The sequence below is a fragment of the Anabas testudineus genome, chromosome 2 (assembly GCF_900324465.2).
Source record: "Anabas testudineus chromosome 2, fAnaTes1.2, whole genome shotgun sequence".
Taxonomy (NCBI): Eukaryota; Metazoa; Chordata; class Actinopteri; order Anabantiformes; family Anabantidae; genus Anabas; species Anabas testudineus.
In genome coordinates this window covers 9,354,079-9,374,205 of record NC_046611.1, presented here as the reverse complement: position 1 = coordinate 9,374,205, position 20,127 = coordinate 9,354,079, and the positions used below count along the sequence as shown (strand labels likewise).

General features: G+C 39.6%; 1 protein-coding gene across 1 annotated transcript in view; it reads right to left on the bottom strand.

Annotated features, from left to right (window-relative positions):
* LOC113162805 (interleukin-1 receptor accessory protein-like 1) overlaps nucleotides 1–20,127 on the bottom strand; it is a 207,946-nt gene that overhangs the window by 94,594 nt on the left and 93,225 nt on the right. The window contains exons 4-5 of the mRNA XM_026361017.1: nucleotides 18,964–19,150; nucleotides 17,802–17,955 (exon numbers count right to left, since the gene is read on the bottom strand). Coding sequence (XP_026216802.1) covers nucleotides 17,802–17,955; nucleotides 18,964–19,150 — 341 coding nt within the window. The remainder of the gene's footprint in view (nucleotides 1–17,801; nucleotides 17,956–18,963; nucleotides 19,151–20,127) is intronic.

The following is a 20,127-nucleotide window of genomic DNA, read 5'->3' as shown; positions in this document are numbered from 1 at the left end:
GAACATGGTTGTGAAACATGACTAACAAAGTTGACTGAGTCACCATGATTCAATTCAATTCTTCTTTTATTTATATAGCGACAAATCACAGTGCAAGGTGTAAGACCTTACAACATATAATTGTTTACAGAATTAAATAGATAACTCAACAATCCTACTTGAGCAAATTCTAGGTGACAGTGGAGAGAAAGAACTCCCTTGATCCACGCAGTGATAGTTAAAGTGGAGAGATAGAATCTCTCTTCAGCTCTCTAGCTCTACTTCAACACAAACCAACCTTCCAAGTAGCCTTTTCACCTGTGCTGTCACTGACTTTCTCTTTCTCATTACAAGTTCAAAGTGACACTGTGACCGAACAGGCACATGACTGCAATCAAGTCAGATCACAGGCGAGGCTATGACACTGACACACAGCTAGTTTACCTCCTACAGTCAGTCATTGCCGTTGCACGGGAACCTCTTTGAGCCCCTTTGGTTTCTATTGAGTCAGGCTGGGTGCAAAAAACACTGTTTTATTAGGTCAACACAGAATCCTGTACTGTACATGTTCTCTTGTGCAAAATCACTACAGCAGGGGGATTTTTTATTTTTATAGCACTAACTAGTGGTGCATCACTCTGCTGCCAGTGTTGGTGTTCTCTGTTTGAGGCTATTCGAGTCAACCGAATTATGAACTTGAATTCTAAATCTATATTGAACCATTTTTGCCTTCTTGCTACGATTATTAAATGTCCAGGCAGACGACCAAAGCAAAGATCTTCCTTTTTGATTCAAACCAAGTCTTGACATTTCAAAAATGATACTTCAGGTCACCAGGAAAAAAATTAAGATTTTAAGATTCATTCTGGAGACACTAGTAAGATCTGGCTATGACATTGAGCCGTCTATACTTCCACACAAAACAAAACCCACTCATCTGACAAGCCAAGCTACTGCACAGCTCATTTCCTAGATAGATACCCATTACACTTGTTTTTTTCACCTTATTTTTCCACTCTTGCAATACATGTATTACAACCGCAGCCTTTTCTTTCATCTGTATTTCTATCTATCAAACATTCCCACGTCCAGCCTCCAAGCCACTTGTCCCTCTTAACCTCCTGCCAGTGACCGCTTGGGTTTGGTTAAACCCCTGCCACAAGCTGTTCAAGTACTTCCTTTTGTAAGTCAGTAACCTCCTACGCCCCAAACACACAGCTTCAATCCCTCCAAAACAAACACTCACTCTTTTTTTTTTTTTGTTAAATGAAAACAAAACAGTTGGCATAGGGGCTTCTTAACAATCTATTCATTATTTGCCCTGGTCAGCTATTCATTGTACTTGCCAACCAAAGTGACTGTCTGAACTGGCCAGCCCCCCATTAAAAACTGTGTCTATTTGACTTGAACTCTGTTCCAACTTCCTCCTCCTCAGCTTGTTGCCAGCGGCCTGTTTAATTCCTGCTTGGTGCCATATCTGCACAGTGGTCCCCTATTGCCGAACTATGAATCCCTCCTCCCAGCTCTGCCGCCGTGCCTCCTATTGCCTTTCCTTCTCCCCTCCCCCACCACCTCCCGCTCTTCCTTCCTCTCGACCCCTTTGCCAGTTGCCCTGCAAATCTCCGGAGGCGGGCAGTGCCAAACGTTCCAGCTGTTTAAACAGGTCAGTGGTTGGTGTCGGGTGCCAGCAGGGGTAGCTTTGCCATTGTGGTGCCCTATATCGCTGGTTTGTACTAACTCCTTTGAATCCAGTGTCCCCGAGGGAGCTGAGGGGCCCAAACTGTACCGAGGCTGAGTATGCCTATTTTACTGCATCAAACCATTTTTTTGTTCCACACTTTCTTATTGTGAAAAGAAAATGGTTTTGATGCTTAATGAAAAGATCAGAGCTGCGTCACACAGGCATGGCAATACACTAAGTGAAGCCAACAGTGTAAAACCACTGAGTATGCAAAATGTTAGGACAGTCTTGCTCTTTCAGTGAACAAGAATGATCCAGGTGAAACCTTTATTGATTTCACCTTTTAAATCCACTACAATTCTCCTGGGGATATATGCTATTCATAGATGAAGGGAAAAAGGAGACATTTATGCAAGATTTAAGCCTCTGGAAAATGGATACATGGGGTCTGCAAAAATACAGTGTAAATCATTACAAGGAAGGCGTTTCTGATATTTAAAAAAAAAAAAAATCCCATTGTTATTCTACCAAGACATGCAGTAAGAACTGTGGTGGACTGGGAAAAATCTGGACCCTGAATGACTTTATTTTCTTTCAATTTCAGATACAAAGGGCAGACTGGAATATTAAACAGAAATATACAATTATTATTTCATCTCATAAATGTCAAAGTAAAAATGTATCTTTTGTTTGGATTTAAAAAAACATAGCACGAGGTAGCTAAAAACGGAGCAGGGGAGATGATGCACTGCGAGCATTTGCAATAAACAGCTTTGATCATGTGAACAGTATCGAAGTCAAGTGTAAAGTCAGTTTGATCAGAGCAGTTCCACATGCAGGCAGGCAGCAGGTCAACTGTGAAAATGTAATGCAGGTAGACAGCTGAGGAATTTCAACTGAAGCAGCCTCTTTAAATGTATATAGGATTAGTCCACTGTGGTGCTCTTTGGAAAAATCCACTGCTCGTCACTTTGGAGCAGGTTTTAAAAACAAAGTAAAATGGGCTACACAATAGCTAGAAGAAAACTGAAACCGTACATAGCGTTTTGTACAAATACAGGAAGATCGGGAGCACATAAATAGATTATTTTTTATATTTCCCTGCCCATACATGGTCTCAGAGGGAAATACATACAAGGACTGTACAGCAAACATGTTGCTTAGTATAATTACACATAGCAATGCCTGCAGGCCAATTAGTACAAAACAGCATTCATGCTGGGACAAAAGAAAAATCATGTTTTACTGATAATAAGATTGTTCCTCCTCATCCTGAAACACCTTTCCCATTAAAACGTTCCATAGCCATGTTTCATGTAATATGATCTTTTTTCATATCTCTTATATTCTTACCATCTTATTTTTTATGACACATTTTGTATTTATAACTGTGAAGGCTTCTTCTATTAGGCTTGTTATGAATCATAGAAATTGCAGATTTGATTGAAGTCATTTGATTGTGACAGTTTATTGTCATGGTGATGGGTGACATGAGGTAGGAAATACAGGTTTGTCAGTTGCCATCATGTCCACTGTGGGTCACTGTAATTGTGCTAATACACATGATGCATAATTCACTTACACCATAAATGCACAAAATGTCTAATATCACAGAGGGGGCACTTACTGCTAACGACATGTCCTGGTATGTATTGTAAGAGGTCATTGAAATTAATTTAGACATGCTTCAGATCTGTCGTAGAGAGTGCAGAGATGTTTTAAATCTAGCTCTATAGCTCAACTACTAAAATTAAGTGTATCTGAAGTAGACTAGCGACTTCACATTGACTATATGGAGGTGGCTTCTCTCTCTCCTACCTCTCTCTCCCTCTCCCTCTCCCTCACACACACACTCCTCTCTTATGCTCTCTTTCTCTCTATCTCTGCATGTGGCAAACACATTTCGCCTACAGACACAGCTGACCAGCCTCCTCTTTCCCCCTAGTGGACCTGAGTCGCTCGCCCACAGACATTCCACATCCAAGTTAATTTCCAGACTTGTTCAGATGATCAAGCAGTTTGTGAGTGAGGTCTTGGCTCTGCTGACCTGTGTGATGAGGCTTACTGCTGTGCACACTTGACAGTGACACCGGCATGGGCAATCAACACAGCGGGCCGTGTGCGTGTTTGAAATTTTGCTCAAAACCTGACTTGATACCTTCATCACTGCCTCGCTCCTTCAGGCTGAAGCACGAGATCAGTTTTCACCATTAAAATCAATACGTCGACTGTGGATTCAGTCCAACCCACATATGTGGTAATGATCATTCATGAAGGGCAGTGATGGCTGTTTCAGACTGGACTCAGGATTTTACTTGGCTGCTTCAGCTGTCGAGGAGTGCAGGGACCTTTTGATTTGGCTAGACTGTCACACACTGAGGCTTAATTGGCCAGCGGACAAAACATGAGGAAGACACATTACTTGAAGTGCTCATGCATGAGGCATCGTAATTTATTACAGAGACATTGCAATCTGAAATGCCATTAAACTCAAAATATCATTAAACTTTAAAATAAATTAGAAACTGATTGTGGTATGAGGCTCTTAAGTACTCATGGCTAACTCCTGTATATCTTTTGCTTGTAATATAAATTATTATATTATTTTATGTGGCAACTAAATACAGAAGGACAAAAAGAAAAGAAAACAGGATATCAGACTGAGAGTAAATAGCTTCTGCAGAAAGTTGCCAATGGCAAAGAACAGCTAAGTCTCCTCCAATAATACAAATGTACACATCAGCAAAGTACAGACGTCCTCCGCAAGGAGTTACCTGGGTGTGACTTGTTGACAGGAAATGACCTCACCTCTGGAACACACATCTCAGAAGAAATGGCAGAAAGGTAAAACCTCTGTCTATATTACTGTTAAGAAAAAAAACCGGAGGCACCCCGCGAAAGTTCCTTTTGTCACAGCTCTCATGTTGCAACCATTATGTGAGGCCAATAAACAACAAATTTCATCTCAGCTGAACATTTCCTTTCTCCCTGCTTGACAGGTTACTACTGGGATGAATGGGTTTATAGAGTATATGGCCTGTATGTACAATACTGTCCTGTCATAGTAATGACACCTAAATGTCACAAATCATTCTTTAATTAGAACTTTTGTGGCTCACTTCAAGCACCACAAACACCTTGGAGGTGATAACTCTTAAAAAGGCTCTGACCTGTGACCCCCCAACAACCATCCACCCCTATAATTTTCTCCTGAATCTCTCGTCCTAAGCCCTCGTTCTAGGCTTTAGGTTTTTTTCTTGAGAAACATTGTGCTGTCTCATAAATAAATAAAAAGCCTTGCGATGCTGCAATAACGCCCCGAGTCACTGTTCCGTCCCCGCCTCCCTCCTTTTAAACTTCAACATAAGCCCACTTTAGTGCCATTAAAATAACTTGTCCTGACAGTGTAGCCTGGGAGCAGTGCAATCAATTTCCATTACATCAAGGCCCAACTGGGCATCGCCACTGAACTAAGCGCTGGTAAGCAATCTCCCTGACCAAGGGTTGTTGTGCGGTGGCTTATCTGCGTGTGTGCGTACTGTTAAGTGAGTGTGTCAGTGTGCGAAAGAGGAAGGATGGGGGGAACAGAGAGGAATCACTTGACTTTACTAACACAAGCTTCAGTGTTCTTGTACAAGTTCCCAGCTTTATCAGGAGAGAGACTGAAAATAATAAAATACTTAATAATTCTCTATTCAGTAAGGCCGTTCTGTCGTTTTGGTCAGACTCCAAATAGGGAAACAAGCCTAATTTTCCATCATAACATCATGAGAAATTCTCATCATTTGAACAATTCAGCTCGGACTCAGCGCCGCGAGTTTCTCCCTGAAGTGATTTAGAATGCACCTTTTGTAAAAGACCAATCTGCAACTAATTAACATCAGAGTAATTTATGCCACAAAATAGATTTTTGCTCACTATAAATTATGCAAGAGTCCCATCCGGTGTCCCTCCCTGCTTTCTTATCTCTCTGGTGGAATCAGGAGATTGACATGCGGCTGAAGTGTCCTTGATGGGGCATTCCTACAAACTGTCAATGAGTTGGGAGCCAGGAAAAGAGGGAGTGAATATCACGCCACCAATTTATGTACTTGTGGCCTTGAGAGGAGCCGTAAATCGAGACACTCAAAATCAAGTACAGACACTTAAAGTTGAGGTAAACACTTCTTAAAAACATTGTGAACATGTGTTTAAACATTCTGCTTTCCACATCTCTTATGCTGATCACTTGCTCCATAAAGGTGTGATGCAGAATTACATTAATACTTGTTTAGCACTGATTTTCACATCTCAAAAGCTAAGGCTCTAAATGAGTGCTAATTAGTAGAGCGAAGGCATTAATTATGTAACACGTCATCTTAATTAGCAATCCCAGATGTATGGAGTGTCAGAGGAGCATTTGTAAGTACAGTTTGCTAATTGATAGATATTTGACGTGATGTATGACAGCAGCCGGCTGCAAAGGTGACAGTCGGTTTGGGGATCCTAAATCAGCTAGAATAACATCTTTGTGGGGAGATGAATTATTTTTCTCTTATTCATTTGGATGTCAAGTCAAAAACCGAAGAATAAATAAATAAGGAGGAGGAGGAGATGCATGAGATGATGTGGTACAGGATGGAGGTGGATATCAAACTCATCTGTAGTTAGTTTCAGCTTTCAAAGAAAGCAACTCATCAAGAGCATCACTGTACCTGTCAAATCATGAGGAATATGTCAAATAGCTGCCCACTGTTAGTAATTAGGGCCTATAAGCTTCTTGATCCCACATTCATGGAGGGGGATTATTGTCAGGGATTCCGTCTTCCTCTCCCTTCTTAAAAACAGTCCAATCAATGTGCTGCAGTAGCAGCACAGGCACCAGACCACCTGACCTTTTTTGCATTTTTGCACCATCTGTTCAAACCAGCATCGCATCTGTTGCTTAGTTTCACCTGCTCCATGAAGACCTTGGCTCTAAGGCAAAGAGGTTTGGGTAAATATTCACTCAAAACAGTTCTGGCCTCATGTTTCTATAAACAAAACTGATTAATAAGGTTTACAAAAAATTGGCATGAGTAGGGTTTTAGGAGGACAGAGATGATCAGGTTTAACCAACTACATCTGCTCTTTTTGTTGGACACTACACACAAAGTTGTTGGCAAATGTGCAACATAAATAGATTGCTAACTGTTGTGAGGAATCATTTTCATTGTCATTCAAATTACTTGTCATGCCACCGTACATACAAGAAACCAGTACCTCTCTCCCGAAAGGTTTCTTCAGCTCTAACTGACTGGTGACGTGTCCTGGAGGTTGAATACATTGAAATGGACCTGGACCTTACTGGACCACTACTGTCACAAACTGAGTATGACATAAAATAATGGAACATGCGTGCCAATCAGACCGTACCGAATGTCACAATTGCCATGAAACTTGCCTGGTAATGATATTTCTTACACTGTCTCTAACTGTTCAGCTACCTAGCACTGACAAGCATTACACCATCTAGTCCACCCTTGCTTGCCTCATGCTCCTAAATCTTGTGTCAAAATGCCAAGGGAGATAGTCCTTTGTTTGCTTAAAACAGCATTTGTGCCCAGAAAGTGCCACCTCATCAAACAAGGGGACACCGATCAAAGTCATCTCACCTTGTGGAAAGCTAGCCAAGGCAAATTAATTTCTGGAGCTCTTCAGCAGTTTGTTCATGGGCTCAGATCTGCCGAACTGAGCTATATATATATATATATAAAAAAAGGTATTCAGAAACAATGACCTGTCACTATTTCATGGCAGCGAACAATACACCATAGATGACCTCAGGATATAGAGAGATAAAATATTCCCTGAGCTCAGTATGAATGTTTTTATCGGAGAGATTCACAGTCAAAGAATAGTACTGTAGCCTCTTTTGCCTGGAAGTAAAAAAAATTAAACATGTTTGACAGCTTTACGCACATTTGAGTAAAATAACAGCCTGTAATGATGCACAGTATCCAAGTAACCATTTCAGTCCGAGAACACCATGCTCTGCACATGCTCCATGCTCAGATATTTTGTCTCCTGATTCGCCCATTTCCTCCCCTGCTCTACGCTCTGCAATCACATCTCCTGTGCTGGTCCTTTGATGGCGCCAGCAGGTGGAAACCCGCCGGGATGCTGAGTGTGCACTACAGTATACACAAACTGCTGCTGGATTGATCAGAGCACAGGGCGGAGTTGACTCGCCGGGTTGGGTAGCGATGGCAGGGGAACATATAACAAACAGCTTGCCAAACCACAGGGGTATGGTGGGATTGCTGAAAACAGGGGAGTTAGGGCAAACAGCTGGACGCTGTGGGTAAATGCAGCACTGACTGGGGGCACCGTTACGTGTAGAAAACCTACAGAGCAGAGCAAAAACACAGACTAGAGGCATTCTTATTTCAGCCCAGTTTAATGGGAATGAGCTTAACTTTAAATAAGCTGCACCACAATATATTAGTACGGAAATTGTAGTTTAACTAATAACTCACATTTAACAACAATAATAATACTAATAATAATAATAATAATAATAATGTCTTGTAGCTTTTTCTATTTAATAGATTTGCTCCTATTCTCTAGTGCTGTTGTTTAAGCTCCAACCTCCCCAGTCACAATTATCTACAACTACCACAGCGCTTTGGATTTTAAGATATTACCTGAACCCTGGGATCTTGTATTTTTCACCACTTTGTGACATTTGATAAACATGATTATTTATTTATGGAAAACATTGAAAAAAAATCTACAACCAAAAATTTGCCAGAAAAAGTCATTGATATGCTGTAAATTGTAAAAGGTGATTTACTGTGGGAAAGGAAACCTTACACTGATCATCCTCAAGGCCATATTAGTAATGATTTCTTGAGTTGATGTACAAAATAAAGCTGCACAATAAAATAAATATCACATGTGCATTATTAGCTTAAATCAAAAATAGGAGCTGCGAACAGCAAAGACTGCTTATTCTCCACCATAATGAGATCCAATTATGTCATATGCCCAAATTAAATTCTGACATGTGGAATAGTTAGTGATGCAAAATCCTCGCTGGAGCACAGAGAAGAATGAATTAAGGCTTCATTGCTAATAGCAGAGAAAGAGTGAGATGGTGTGTATGTCTCTGTGAAAATAACTGTCTATAACCTCCGACTCTACCAGCCCTTAGGAAAATAAAATGTTGGTCACTTTTAGGTAATGAACAGCTTTCTTTTGTTCAAAGTTCAGTGTAGGTCTCAGCAAAGCACTTTACAAGGCTTTCACTGTTCTTGCACTATTCTTAGTTGCGTCAAAGACCTTTGCTAAAATCTTCTCTGGTGAAGCTTTTACCTGACCTCAATGTCTCTGTCTGAGTAGTGGATGTCAAGGACAGTTTATTAAAAGAAAAAAGCCAGAGGAGGAGACTGTTTGGAAAAACACCCACCTGTATGGAACAGAAACAATAGATGTCAAATCAAGGACATTTTTTAGCATGTTAGCCATGTTTCCAGCATGTTAACATCTCTATCTGCAGCACAGTCCTTACTTCATGTTATGTAGCATGAATCTATTCTATGGTGGCAATAATGTTGTCATGGCTGTGTTTTAGTTGGCAATTAGGGAGGCAATTAGTTGACTATGCAATTTTAGTAGGTTTCCGAAGAACAACAAGAAGGAAGAATCAAGAGGATGAAGAAAAAGAGAAGCCATGTCATGTCCGCCTTGAGACTTTTACTATTCAGTCTTGACTTGGTGTTAGAGAGATGACATGTAAAATATGGCAACACATGAGCTGAGGCTAGGAGATGAGGTGATAATGATAAAATACTAAAAGTATAATAATATAACAAAAATACCTTGCCATTTTAAATTTCATTTTTCTTTATCCTTCTGTTTACTTTGGTAATTTGGTGTTTTTTCCCCCTAAATAGGCAAAGCATAATAATCCCATGTTACATGTGAATGGGATGCTTTCCTCATAATTTCCATAGCCCCTTACCCATTAATTCATTTAGAAAAATAAGCATCAGAAACATATGAACAAATATAATTGATCCAGCACGCTGCAAGAGCTCTTCAATTAGCTTGAAGTGCATTTCATGATGATACATGGGTGGCACACCCCTTGTGAGGGTCCTCACATGGTGAGTAAGCATCACTTTGGTGATCACTGGTTATTATTTCCATTTCGGCTCACATTAATCACTTGTTCTTTCATCTTATGTAAGATTATCTATCTATTCTTATCTATATTATCTGTGGTCAAACAGCAGCTTTGTGTTCAAATTCAAATGTGTGTAGGTCTGTATGTATCATACTATTGAATGTTATGTGAGACAAAAATAATCTGAAATAAATGCCACTCTTTCACAGATGTTGTTCTGAAGACTGAGAATGAACTTCCAGGTTCAAGCATTGTATCATGCTTTTCCCTTTTTCACATAGAAAGCCTCTCTTCTCTCCCAAATCACTAATAGAAGAAATAAATATCATGAGCCGATCAAACACAACAAATCCTGGCTGTAAAAATCCATTCAAATACAAGGCGTAACATAGACCATGTACTTTTTCTTTTGAGTTCAAGCACAATTTATTGTTGAAGTTGCAATAATCAATATTTTTATATTTTAGATTGTTTTGTGTATACATCGAGCCTCGTATTTGATTTTCAACACAGTGAAGAGTAACCTGACATCCGCTGGTAAATACTGATGTTACAGTTCTGAAATACAGTTATTTTGTGCAAATGTATCAATGGATATGTAACTAGGAAAAGCAAGTAATTATAAGAGCAAAGTCACTCACAATGTTAATGTGAGTCTGTCCGTTCAATATGCTATAGTAACTGCAGTGCAAGCTTTACTCACTTGCAGGCATGCACCCTTATACACAGGGACATTGTGCCACTGAATGCTTCCCTCCTACTCATTTTCCCATCATGCTATTGTATGTATCATCATAACAAGCCTGTTCCAAGTGCTCGTGGAAAAGCCAGAAGGTTAAAAATTTCTCTACAGCTCATTTCCATAGCAACCAGACGTTTGAATGACAATCTTAATTTGCCGAATTGCCGCTGCGATGGGATAAGAAGAGCACACATAAAGCCAGTGTCACTGCTTCAGCTCATCATGCCATGCCAAGGCCAAGTGGTCATAAGATGAAAACGAACCAAGCACTTCCATCCATCCAGGGTATTTCTTTCAGGAAACCTTCACAAATATAAATGTAATGCACAAATGGAGACAAAGGTGAATTTAGCCTGGCAACACAATGCCATGCTATAAAAATAACTCTCACTGACTTAAAGACTTAAAGATTAAAGGGGGCTACAGCAGGAGATGGTGAATCACAGCAGATGTAAGGCCTGCACACACTTAATGATAATATAGCCAAATACAAATGAGATTTGGTGGTGATGACTGGTTGGACCTAGTTGGACCAGGTCAGTGCCAGTCTGGCACAGTTGGTGCTGACAGTCAGCAAAGAAAATCATTAAGTATGTGGGGTGTAAAGTTTCTTTAAAGGGTCTTTAGTCTGAATAACAGGTTGCTCCATTTGTTCTCTAAAAGATTTTTCAGTACATGTTTGCTACACACAACATGATGTCATCAGTCACGTCGGTGACTGATGACATCATGTTGTTTGTGCTGCTTCCAGATTGTCAAAGACTAAAAATCTGTGATTGGGGTTGGAAACACTCTCCAACTGTGAACTGTCCAGTCTCTGAAAGTCTTAAGCTGGTCTTCAGGTGTGTCCGTTCTCCAATAAAGTGACCAGAGGTAATGATATAAGAATAATGACTGAACCTCATCAAGAACCTGCTGTACTAAAAAAGGATTACTCTGTGAATTCACTCAGTGTTCTCTTTTTCATCAGTAGGAGCCAGATTAATTATCTTCCATCAATTAAAGAAACAATTATATTCCAAGTGCCTTCATATGCTAATGACTCAACTCAGGAATGGCAAAGGAAATTGGTCTTAACCAGTAAATGTTGCTGGTAGAAGTTGTACTTTGCAGGACGAAGGTGTGAGAGAGGCAGTGTGTCATATTGTGTCAAAGTAGTAAACACCTTATTAGGATAAGACAGAGGCCTTGTTAACATTTTAATCCTCCCAAAACAAGTTTACACTGTGAATGACTGACTACTGAATGGATATTTCCAGTCATTTAAACTCTACCACTAGCGTTCTTGTGCCACAAGCTATCTGTGTTCCTCCCATCATCACCAGCAAAACAAATGTCACATTTATTTTTACTCAGCAAAACTAAAGTCATTTGACTGCTCACAGAGAACAATGGGCTGGACTGTAGTCAAAAGGAATCAATACAATTCAGCTGTAACAGCATTCATCACGGTGACAGGATTGAATATATTATAGGTAATGACATCCAAGAAGTGTCACCTCAGAATACAAAAAAAACAATAAGTCCAATACTGAAAAGAAAAACAAAAGTTTCCCCTAAAGCCTCTAATGCCCATCATGGAGGGACTTGAGAACAATTATATAAGACTTGAGACGACAAATACAACCATTGTATTTTTAAAAGATGAACTAGTGTCAGCTCTTGTATTCTCATAATTTCAGAAGAGAGCATAGTTTGCAGATAACGTGAGATACTCTAAAGGTACCAGTACCATGTGCAACATAAGTATTGTGTGATGGGAAGAAAGGTAAATATTTATATATTTTTTTTATTACTATTGCCCAATAGGCAACTGTTACTGTGAGAAGGTAATCACAGGTATTAGAGAAGCTTGCTAGCACTAGAAGGTCTTGAATGGCATAAACCTTTTTTAGTCTTCCCAAGCAAAACTGCTGCATTAACTCATTTTATATTAGCAGAGAATACTTTCATCTGCAACTTTTTGATAGGGAACTTGACAAAGCAAATACATTAATGTGCATTCTTTTTCTGATCCAGACAAAATATCCAGACAGAGATCAGATGATGATATCAAATGCACTAATCAGATCAATGTTTCATGATAGTACATCTATCATAACATAGCAATATAAAATATAAAGTGGAATCCCTCTTTACTTTTCTCATCCTAAAAATACATTTAATTTACTATATCTTGGTATCTTGGGTAATGTAATACACTTTTTTTATTTAAGTATTTTTCTTGTTCAATGCATTCACCAAACCTTTAAGTTTGTTCATTTAATGTTCCTGTAGAAGCTTAGTCTAAAAGCCATGAACAATGTCTAGGCTTAAAATTCATGTTCTTTTCTTTGTGGTCTACATTGACAGAAAATAGTCTCTAGGTTACAAATGCACTGCAGAAAACACATATCAAGGCAAAAGTTCTCATCATTCAAGAGCAGTGGAGCTGAGAAAGCAAAATAGTCCCTTTCATTCTCAACGAAGTCGCTGGGCAACAATATTCAATAGTAAGCAAGACACCAAAATAGTATGGTGCTATCTAAAAAGCAACTACTGTTCACTCAAGAGAAATTGCTTTTCAATGTGCTAGAAGTGTTGCAATAAGAATAGCTTTAAGCCACCAAGCTACAGTAGTATCAAATGTGCCTACTGAAAACACTCACACATGGAAGACATGGAAAATATCAGTGGAATGCATCAGTCACTTTAAGGGAGAAGGAAGAGACATTTTATGTGGAAAGATATTTCCATGATTGTTTTCGGCTTCTCAGTCTTTCTGGTTATTTACATGCACACCCCTTCCCTCTATCAACCAAGCCCACTGCATTGTGTGCTGGTGCAACATAAGAAAAGCAGGTTAACAGCATCAGTCCCAGCTCATTAGCTACACTGACAGTGTGTTTTACACACCAGAGTTGCTGCTCCCCTGTATATCTATGTTATCACTGTTCCTTTATTCTGCAGTGTTTAATCTAAGACATCAAACGGCGCACCTTACAAAGAAGTCATAAAACCCCAAATTTCATTTAAAAATGAATGTTGCTTCCAATCATCCAGTGAAGCTGCTCATTACGATTTTAGTAGTTCTCATTATAATCAAATGAAATCTGACCTTTTGTCCCATTGCACTGCTTACAAAGGATCTATGAGCTGTTGATAAAGAGGGCGCTAGAAGGTTTTTGATGGCAAATTGGAATTATCTATCATCATAATATAATATAAAGGTTTAGGTATGCTTAATTCTGATTAAAAAATAAAATACAGTATGCAAATGAAAAGGTCAGGTGTCAAGATCAGACCTCTGTGTACTGAAATGAACTAGTACATGTTCTTTCTTTGGTTCCTGGAACTAAACTACAGTACTGCTTAGGGGTACTAAATCCAAGTTCCAGACAGGCAGAGGAGGTACCGGCAGCTAATTGTTAAATTGTTAATCATGTTTTGTTAAGCAGATATGTTGTCAACAATAATGAGAACTCTCACAGTATTATCTATATACTATTCTGATAGGACAACTAATAGTACATAATATAGTATAACACAACCATCTCCTCATTAGTATGCGTGTAGAACAGAGTCTTAAGGCTCAGTGGTTCAAATGAAAGCTCTACAAGAAGCAGGGTTGTTGTCAGAAATGGCTTGTTGTATACACATCAAAGTTGAAGGGGACATTATGAAAGATGAAACACAATTATACAAGAAAGGATCACAAAACACGCAAGAGAGCAAACTGGAAAGCTGGGGAGTTCTAGTATTTGATGTGCTGGACATTTTGTGGGCCAGTGATAGACTTGTGCCAGCAATACCCTGGACTAAACAATACTGGCTCAAACTCTAACATCACATATCCCACAAGAGCTTAATTTACTTGCTTACCAAACAGCGCTTAGAAATTACATCTGTCCATCATTGCTTTTATGTTTTTAATTTCCCAGTGTCACAGAATGTAAAATACAGTGGAAACACAAGTGTTATCCCTTGATAGAAGACCTAGAAGTTGCACTAAGGTTCAGGTTATAGGAAGCTGTAGGTCATAGGTTTAAAAAATATTTATTATAGTATAAAAATATGTAGTATACAGTACTCTAGGCAATGGCTAATCCTTAAAACTGGGCTCTACTGTGATGATGTGATGTAACTGGTCTTTCAGATAGCCATACAAGATTCAAAGCGTTTATTGTCATGTGCATGGTGAAATTCTTCCCTTGCTGTCTACAATGAATGCCAAAAATATATATACAAATATACAAGCATAATAAAATATATAAACCTGTTAATATATAAAAATAAAAGTATAGAGTACATAATAAATATAGACTCTGTACAACTTATGTTCAAGGTACATGTGCAATTACAATTGGTGCAAAAGCTTTAACAGCTTTAACATTAACAAAATATGCATAAGTGTTTGAGTCCAACTGCTCTGTGGGAGAGATGCATCTAGTCTATGCCCACTGGCAACCTGTATAAAAGTCTAATGGCTGAGAGTAAAAGGCGTTCCTCAGTCTGAAAGTCCTGCATTTCATATTCCTGTATGTTCGACTGAGGGTAGAAGAGTGAACGGTCCGTGTTGAAAGCTCTCCTGTGTATTCTGCAATGGTAGATAGTCTGCAGAAAGGGCAGTGAGGTCCTGGGGATCTTCAGCAGTCTTCACCAGTCTCTGCAGACGTTTGCAGTCCACCACGGTGGCACAGCCGTACCACACGGTGATGCAGCTGGTCAAGATGCTCTCAACAGTACAGCTGTAGAAGATGCAGAGGATCTTGGGTGACATGCCAAACTTCAGTGAGGCCACTGTTGTGCCTTCCTAACCAGCTGGGTGGAGTTGAGTGTCCAAGTGAGGTTCTCACTAATATGGACCCCCAGGTATTTGGCTGATGAGTTCTCCTTTTCTTTTCTCATGTTCACTATCATTTCCTTCATCTTGTCCGTGTTGAGGGTGAGGTTGTTATCCTTGCACCATGTTATCAAGCTGGCCAGCTCCCTCCTTTAGGCCGCTTCATCCCCACTAGTCGTCTGTCCTATCACTTTGAGACCCCACTGTTGCTGGGGCATCATCTGGCATCTGTCTGAGGAGCTGATAGTGGTGGTCATGGTGGTCCTGTAGTCTGCTATGTACTGCAGGCCTTGCTACGTCCCGCCACATAAGAAGTAGAGTATAAACTGTCCAGTTTCCTTACTGTACTGCCTCTTGGCCGGGTAATGGCTCTTCTCACTCCAAGCGTCTTGACTTGTATGGTGGGTACAATATTGTCATAATGGGGATAAATGGTTGGCAATTTCCTAAACAGCTGAACCATAAAATAGTTGTTATCATGATTAATTGTGAAAATTAGACAAACTAGAGTATTTAGCTCACAGAAGTAATGGTTATTAAAACTATTGAAGAACCCAGATTTATTCTGTAACCAGCGGATGTCGCCAATCTGTGATACTGTCTTAATATTATTAATTGATGATAAGCACAAGTAATGACAAGGTGTTTTCGACTGAAGAGAGATTCAACCCTTTCCATGAAAAGTTCTACACTTGCTGGTCTAAACACCACAGATAAGACTAACTTCCAACAACTAAATACCCTCACTTATGGGACATGATGTGTTTCATGTGTACTGAAGCAGAGATAGCAGGCGGAAATAGGAGACAGATTAAAAGAGTTGAGTTAGTTACATGATCAGCACAGCCGCCGTGGCTTCACAGAGGAAAAAAAAAGTACTAAAACTCAAAATGTCTTCAATCAAAAGCATAAATGAAATAAATAAACCTAGAACTCAGACACAAGCAATTTGGCCTAAAAGGAGAGCAACCGAGCCAAGAGTACGATGAACACTGGCATTGCTTTCCAAAGATAAAAGGTATTCCAAGTTCAGAAAGAACAATGAGAACTTGTACTACGCTTTGTTGCCTTGAGGCAACACTGCGTTATGTAACTCGCAGTAAATGTAAATGTGAGGTTAAACAGTAACCGTATTTGCATCTTTGTATTTTACGAGGTGCATCTAAGTAAATCAGTAAACTACTTTAACATATTGGACTCTACTACTAACTACCTCCTTTTATACACACCGATAACTGTGATATAATATGTTATATCAAACCATCAAATTCACCAGATTTATTCACCCATCCATCCATTTTCTTTAATGCCTATGGGTTGTGACTGCAGGAGCTTATCCCAGTATGCACTTGGCGAGATACAAGGTACATCCACACTGCCAGTCTATCAAAGAGCTAAAGGGAGACACAGTCACACCTACAGGCAGACAGGCTGTGGGAGAAAAAACATGCATACACAGGTGGAAGAGTATTTCTTTCTAAAGCGTTATAAATGCTGCTTCTACTGCCAGGGCCCAATCATCAATCATCTTTTGCCACCTGCTTTGAAATGCTGAATGTCTCCAAAGTAGATAGAGAGATTAAGATAATTCCTCCAGGATGACATTTTGAGGCTGGTGAGGAAATGATTTATGACTATACTCGGTCTTCACTAGAAGGAGTCTTTGTCTCTTTAAAGGGGCTATAAAGTGTAATCAGGTAGATGTTACCAGCAAAGACTTCGCCTGACCCTTGCACCCACAATTCCTGATGGCAAACACACAGAAAAACAGCAGGCCCTCTCTCTATCCCATTGTTCGTAACTTGCAGATGTGAGCGACCACAGTGTGTTTAGCTAAATGACTGAGAGGTTGAGACAGAGAAGCTGTTGTTGTGTGAGATTATGCAAAGCATTTTGACAACATCAAGGGAAACCACCAGAACTAATACTAATCAGATAAGCTAAAAAAAAAGGAAGTGTGTCTAATTTAGTTGTAAATTTGGGGTTCTCCCTATCCACAGTGACTGTCAACCTTGGCTGTGACAGTGTCACTGGCAAGCAATCACTCGAGGTTTAGGCTTAAATATTTCAACAGCCTTAAGAAAAACCGCTGAAGTGGCTATGTGTGAATTCTACTACTTAGCAATTAAAGCAGCCCAGAAGTCACAGAGACAGCACCATTATTGACTGTGACACTTTGGCAAAAGGTGCAGGGATCAGCTTTAAAATGGTCAATTTTTTAACAACCACCTGAAGCCACTTCTTTTTAGCCGATCACAGTGGGAAAAACACAACAAAACACAACAGTCACAAGACAAAGGCAAGATGAATAAATGTTGAAATGCCTTTGCGCTTAAATGCATTAACAGAAAAAAACTTTGCATTAAGGGACAACAAAATAAACTGTGCCGTCAAAGAATCTGCAGCACTGAGTAAATGGTTTCTTTACCTGTGACGGACAGCTCAGTTGTCCTCCGTACCACAAAGTTCCCAAACTGCAATTCGCAGGTATAATTCCCAATGTCGTCTTCCCGTACTTCCTTTATGGACAGCGTGTCCCTCCTCCTTTCTATAGTTTGTCTCCACTGCTTTGGCTTGCATTCCTTTATTCAAAATATACAAAAAAAAAAAACAAAAAAAACAATGAGCAGGTCTCGATAAAACCACCAATGATAGGTGACAGCTGGGTGTATGTAAATACTTCTTATGCTGTACTATTTACTTTTTACCAGCCAGTACCAAAAACAGTAACAAAGGCTAACATGCTTTTTACTTGGATAAATTAATTCTGGTGTGTCCTTGAATGTATGATTATAGTTTTAATGCTGGAACGGATAATAACTACAGTGAACAATGTAATGTAGAAAATATAATCTCACAGCATATATTATGTAGATTGTAGGGACATCAAAAAACAGACTGGGCCTTTCACATATTGGGCCACAGAACACCCGAAGCAAAAGGGAACAGGGGCACTGTGGGTTTGGTTTCAAACTGAGGTTTCCTGGAATTCAATCAACCCTCCCAGACAATACGAGAGCTGTAACTGGAGGGTGAAGCCCACGGTCATTATCTGCTATTTTAATTTGATTCTGTGAGAGAGTGAAGTGTAGTGGCCACCTAATCCGGCACACTTTCCTGTTTGATGAATTGGTCCCCAGGCTTCACCTAGCAGCTCTGTCAAAGTGGCCTGTCAGGCATTGGAGGTCTGACTGGGTCAGTTACACTGTGTGTGTTACGACTCTCCATAACGAGGAAGAGAAAAGCGAGATGCATGTACGCTGTGAACCGATTTATTTTTGTGCAGTATATATTTATTTCAGTGATGCTTTTGGTTTCAAAAATCACAGGCAAGATGGTACCTGAAACTAATGAGAGCTGAATATAGTTGACCTTAACTACTGTAGGTTACTCTTCAAAAAAAAACTGTAGCACTTTCTGTGTAAGAGGAAGCAGCTCTTTAATTTCAATAGAGAGTTTCAATTTCGACTATTGTGTATGATGGGTTTCAAGTGACATCTTGCGCTTCTCCAAGTTAAAAAGAGATACAATCAGTGCCTGGAAATTTAATATTTATTTGTGAAAACAGTATATAAAAAGGTGCACCTTACCTTGTACCACACAATCTCAGGCTCTACTCCCGGTTGTATATAATCCTCAATCCCTGGGCACGTGATGTCTTTGCTTTTGCTTAGTTCTGCTTTCTCGAAGAACCTCATTTTGGAGTTGTAGCAGAGGTCTGTGTCATTCTCAGCGACCGTGAGAGACATGGACACCTTCATGCAGTATGTGGAGTTCCTGCAAAAACACAAAGTTAATGAATCAGTCTGAGAAATAAATGAGTTTTTATCGCATTAAAGTCTTGCCAAAGAAAAGCTGCCAGCAGTCCATCTCTGGCTTCACAGAAAGTCTGTGCTATCAAGTCTATACCTCAGATTCATTGTGAATCATTAAACATAGCAGAGGCAGATAAAAAAAAAAAGTCTTCCTGTGGAAAGCAATTAATCATTTTCACAATTTATGTGAGATTTTTTTTTGGCCAAACGTTCCTGGATGTTCAATCATTATCTCTAAGATCACCCTTAATGTGGACAATTATAGATTCTGATAATGTTAAAGAAATACACGATAATCTACTATTTGAAAAATGAAAGTGTGTCTAAGTGTATATACTGTACAATACTGTACATATATAGTGAAGTGTACACGTGTGTATGAGAGGCAGTGACACGGGTGGTAATATGGAGCGACAGCTCTGAATGTCAACAGCACTTGAAGATTGATTGAGCCTTTTGTTTTCAGTTAAGCAGATACAGTGCGAGCTAGCAGAAAATTACTTGCTACAATTGATGTACTGTAACTGCTCCGGTCATATACATAAAGAAGAGAATTTATAACACAAGGGAGAGGGGCATAAAAAGCAAGATTACATGTAATGTTTGGAGACTGCACACCTGACTGAGCCATACATGCTGGTAAGTATTCAACCACGGTGGAATAAACATTTCATTTTACTGCTTGGTATTGTAATATAGTTTCACTGATTTCTGATACCATCCGATCCTGATCAGATCTAGTCCTGCCCTACAGAACAATGCTCCAGAGTCACAGTCCGGTTTGGGTCATTAATGGAACAGCGATTTTGAGATTGGATCTGTTGCTCCGGTAATTCTTAGCAGAACATGAGAATAAAGAACACATTGATTCACTGTAAATGTTGTGCTATTTGAAGGAGGGGGGTAGAAGCAAAGGTCCCTGATGATCAATGAATTCAA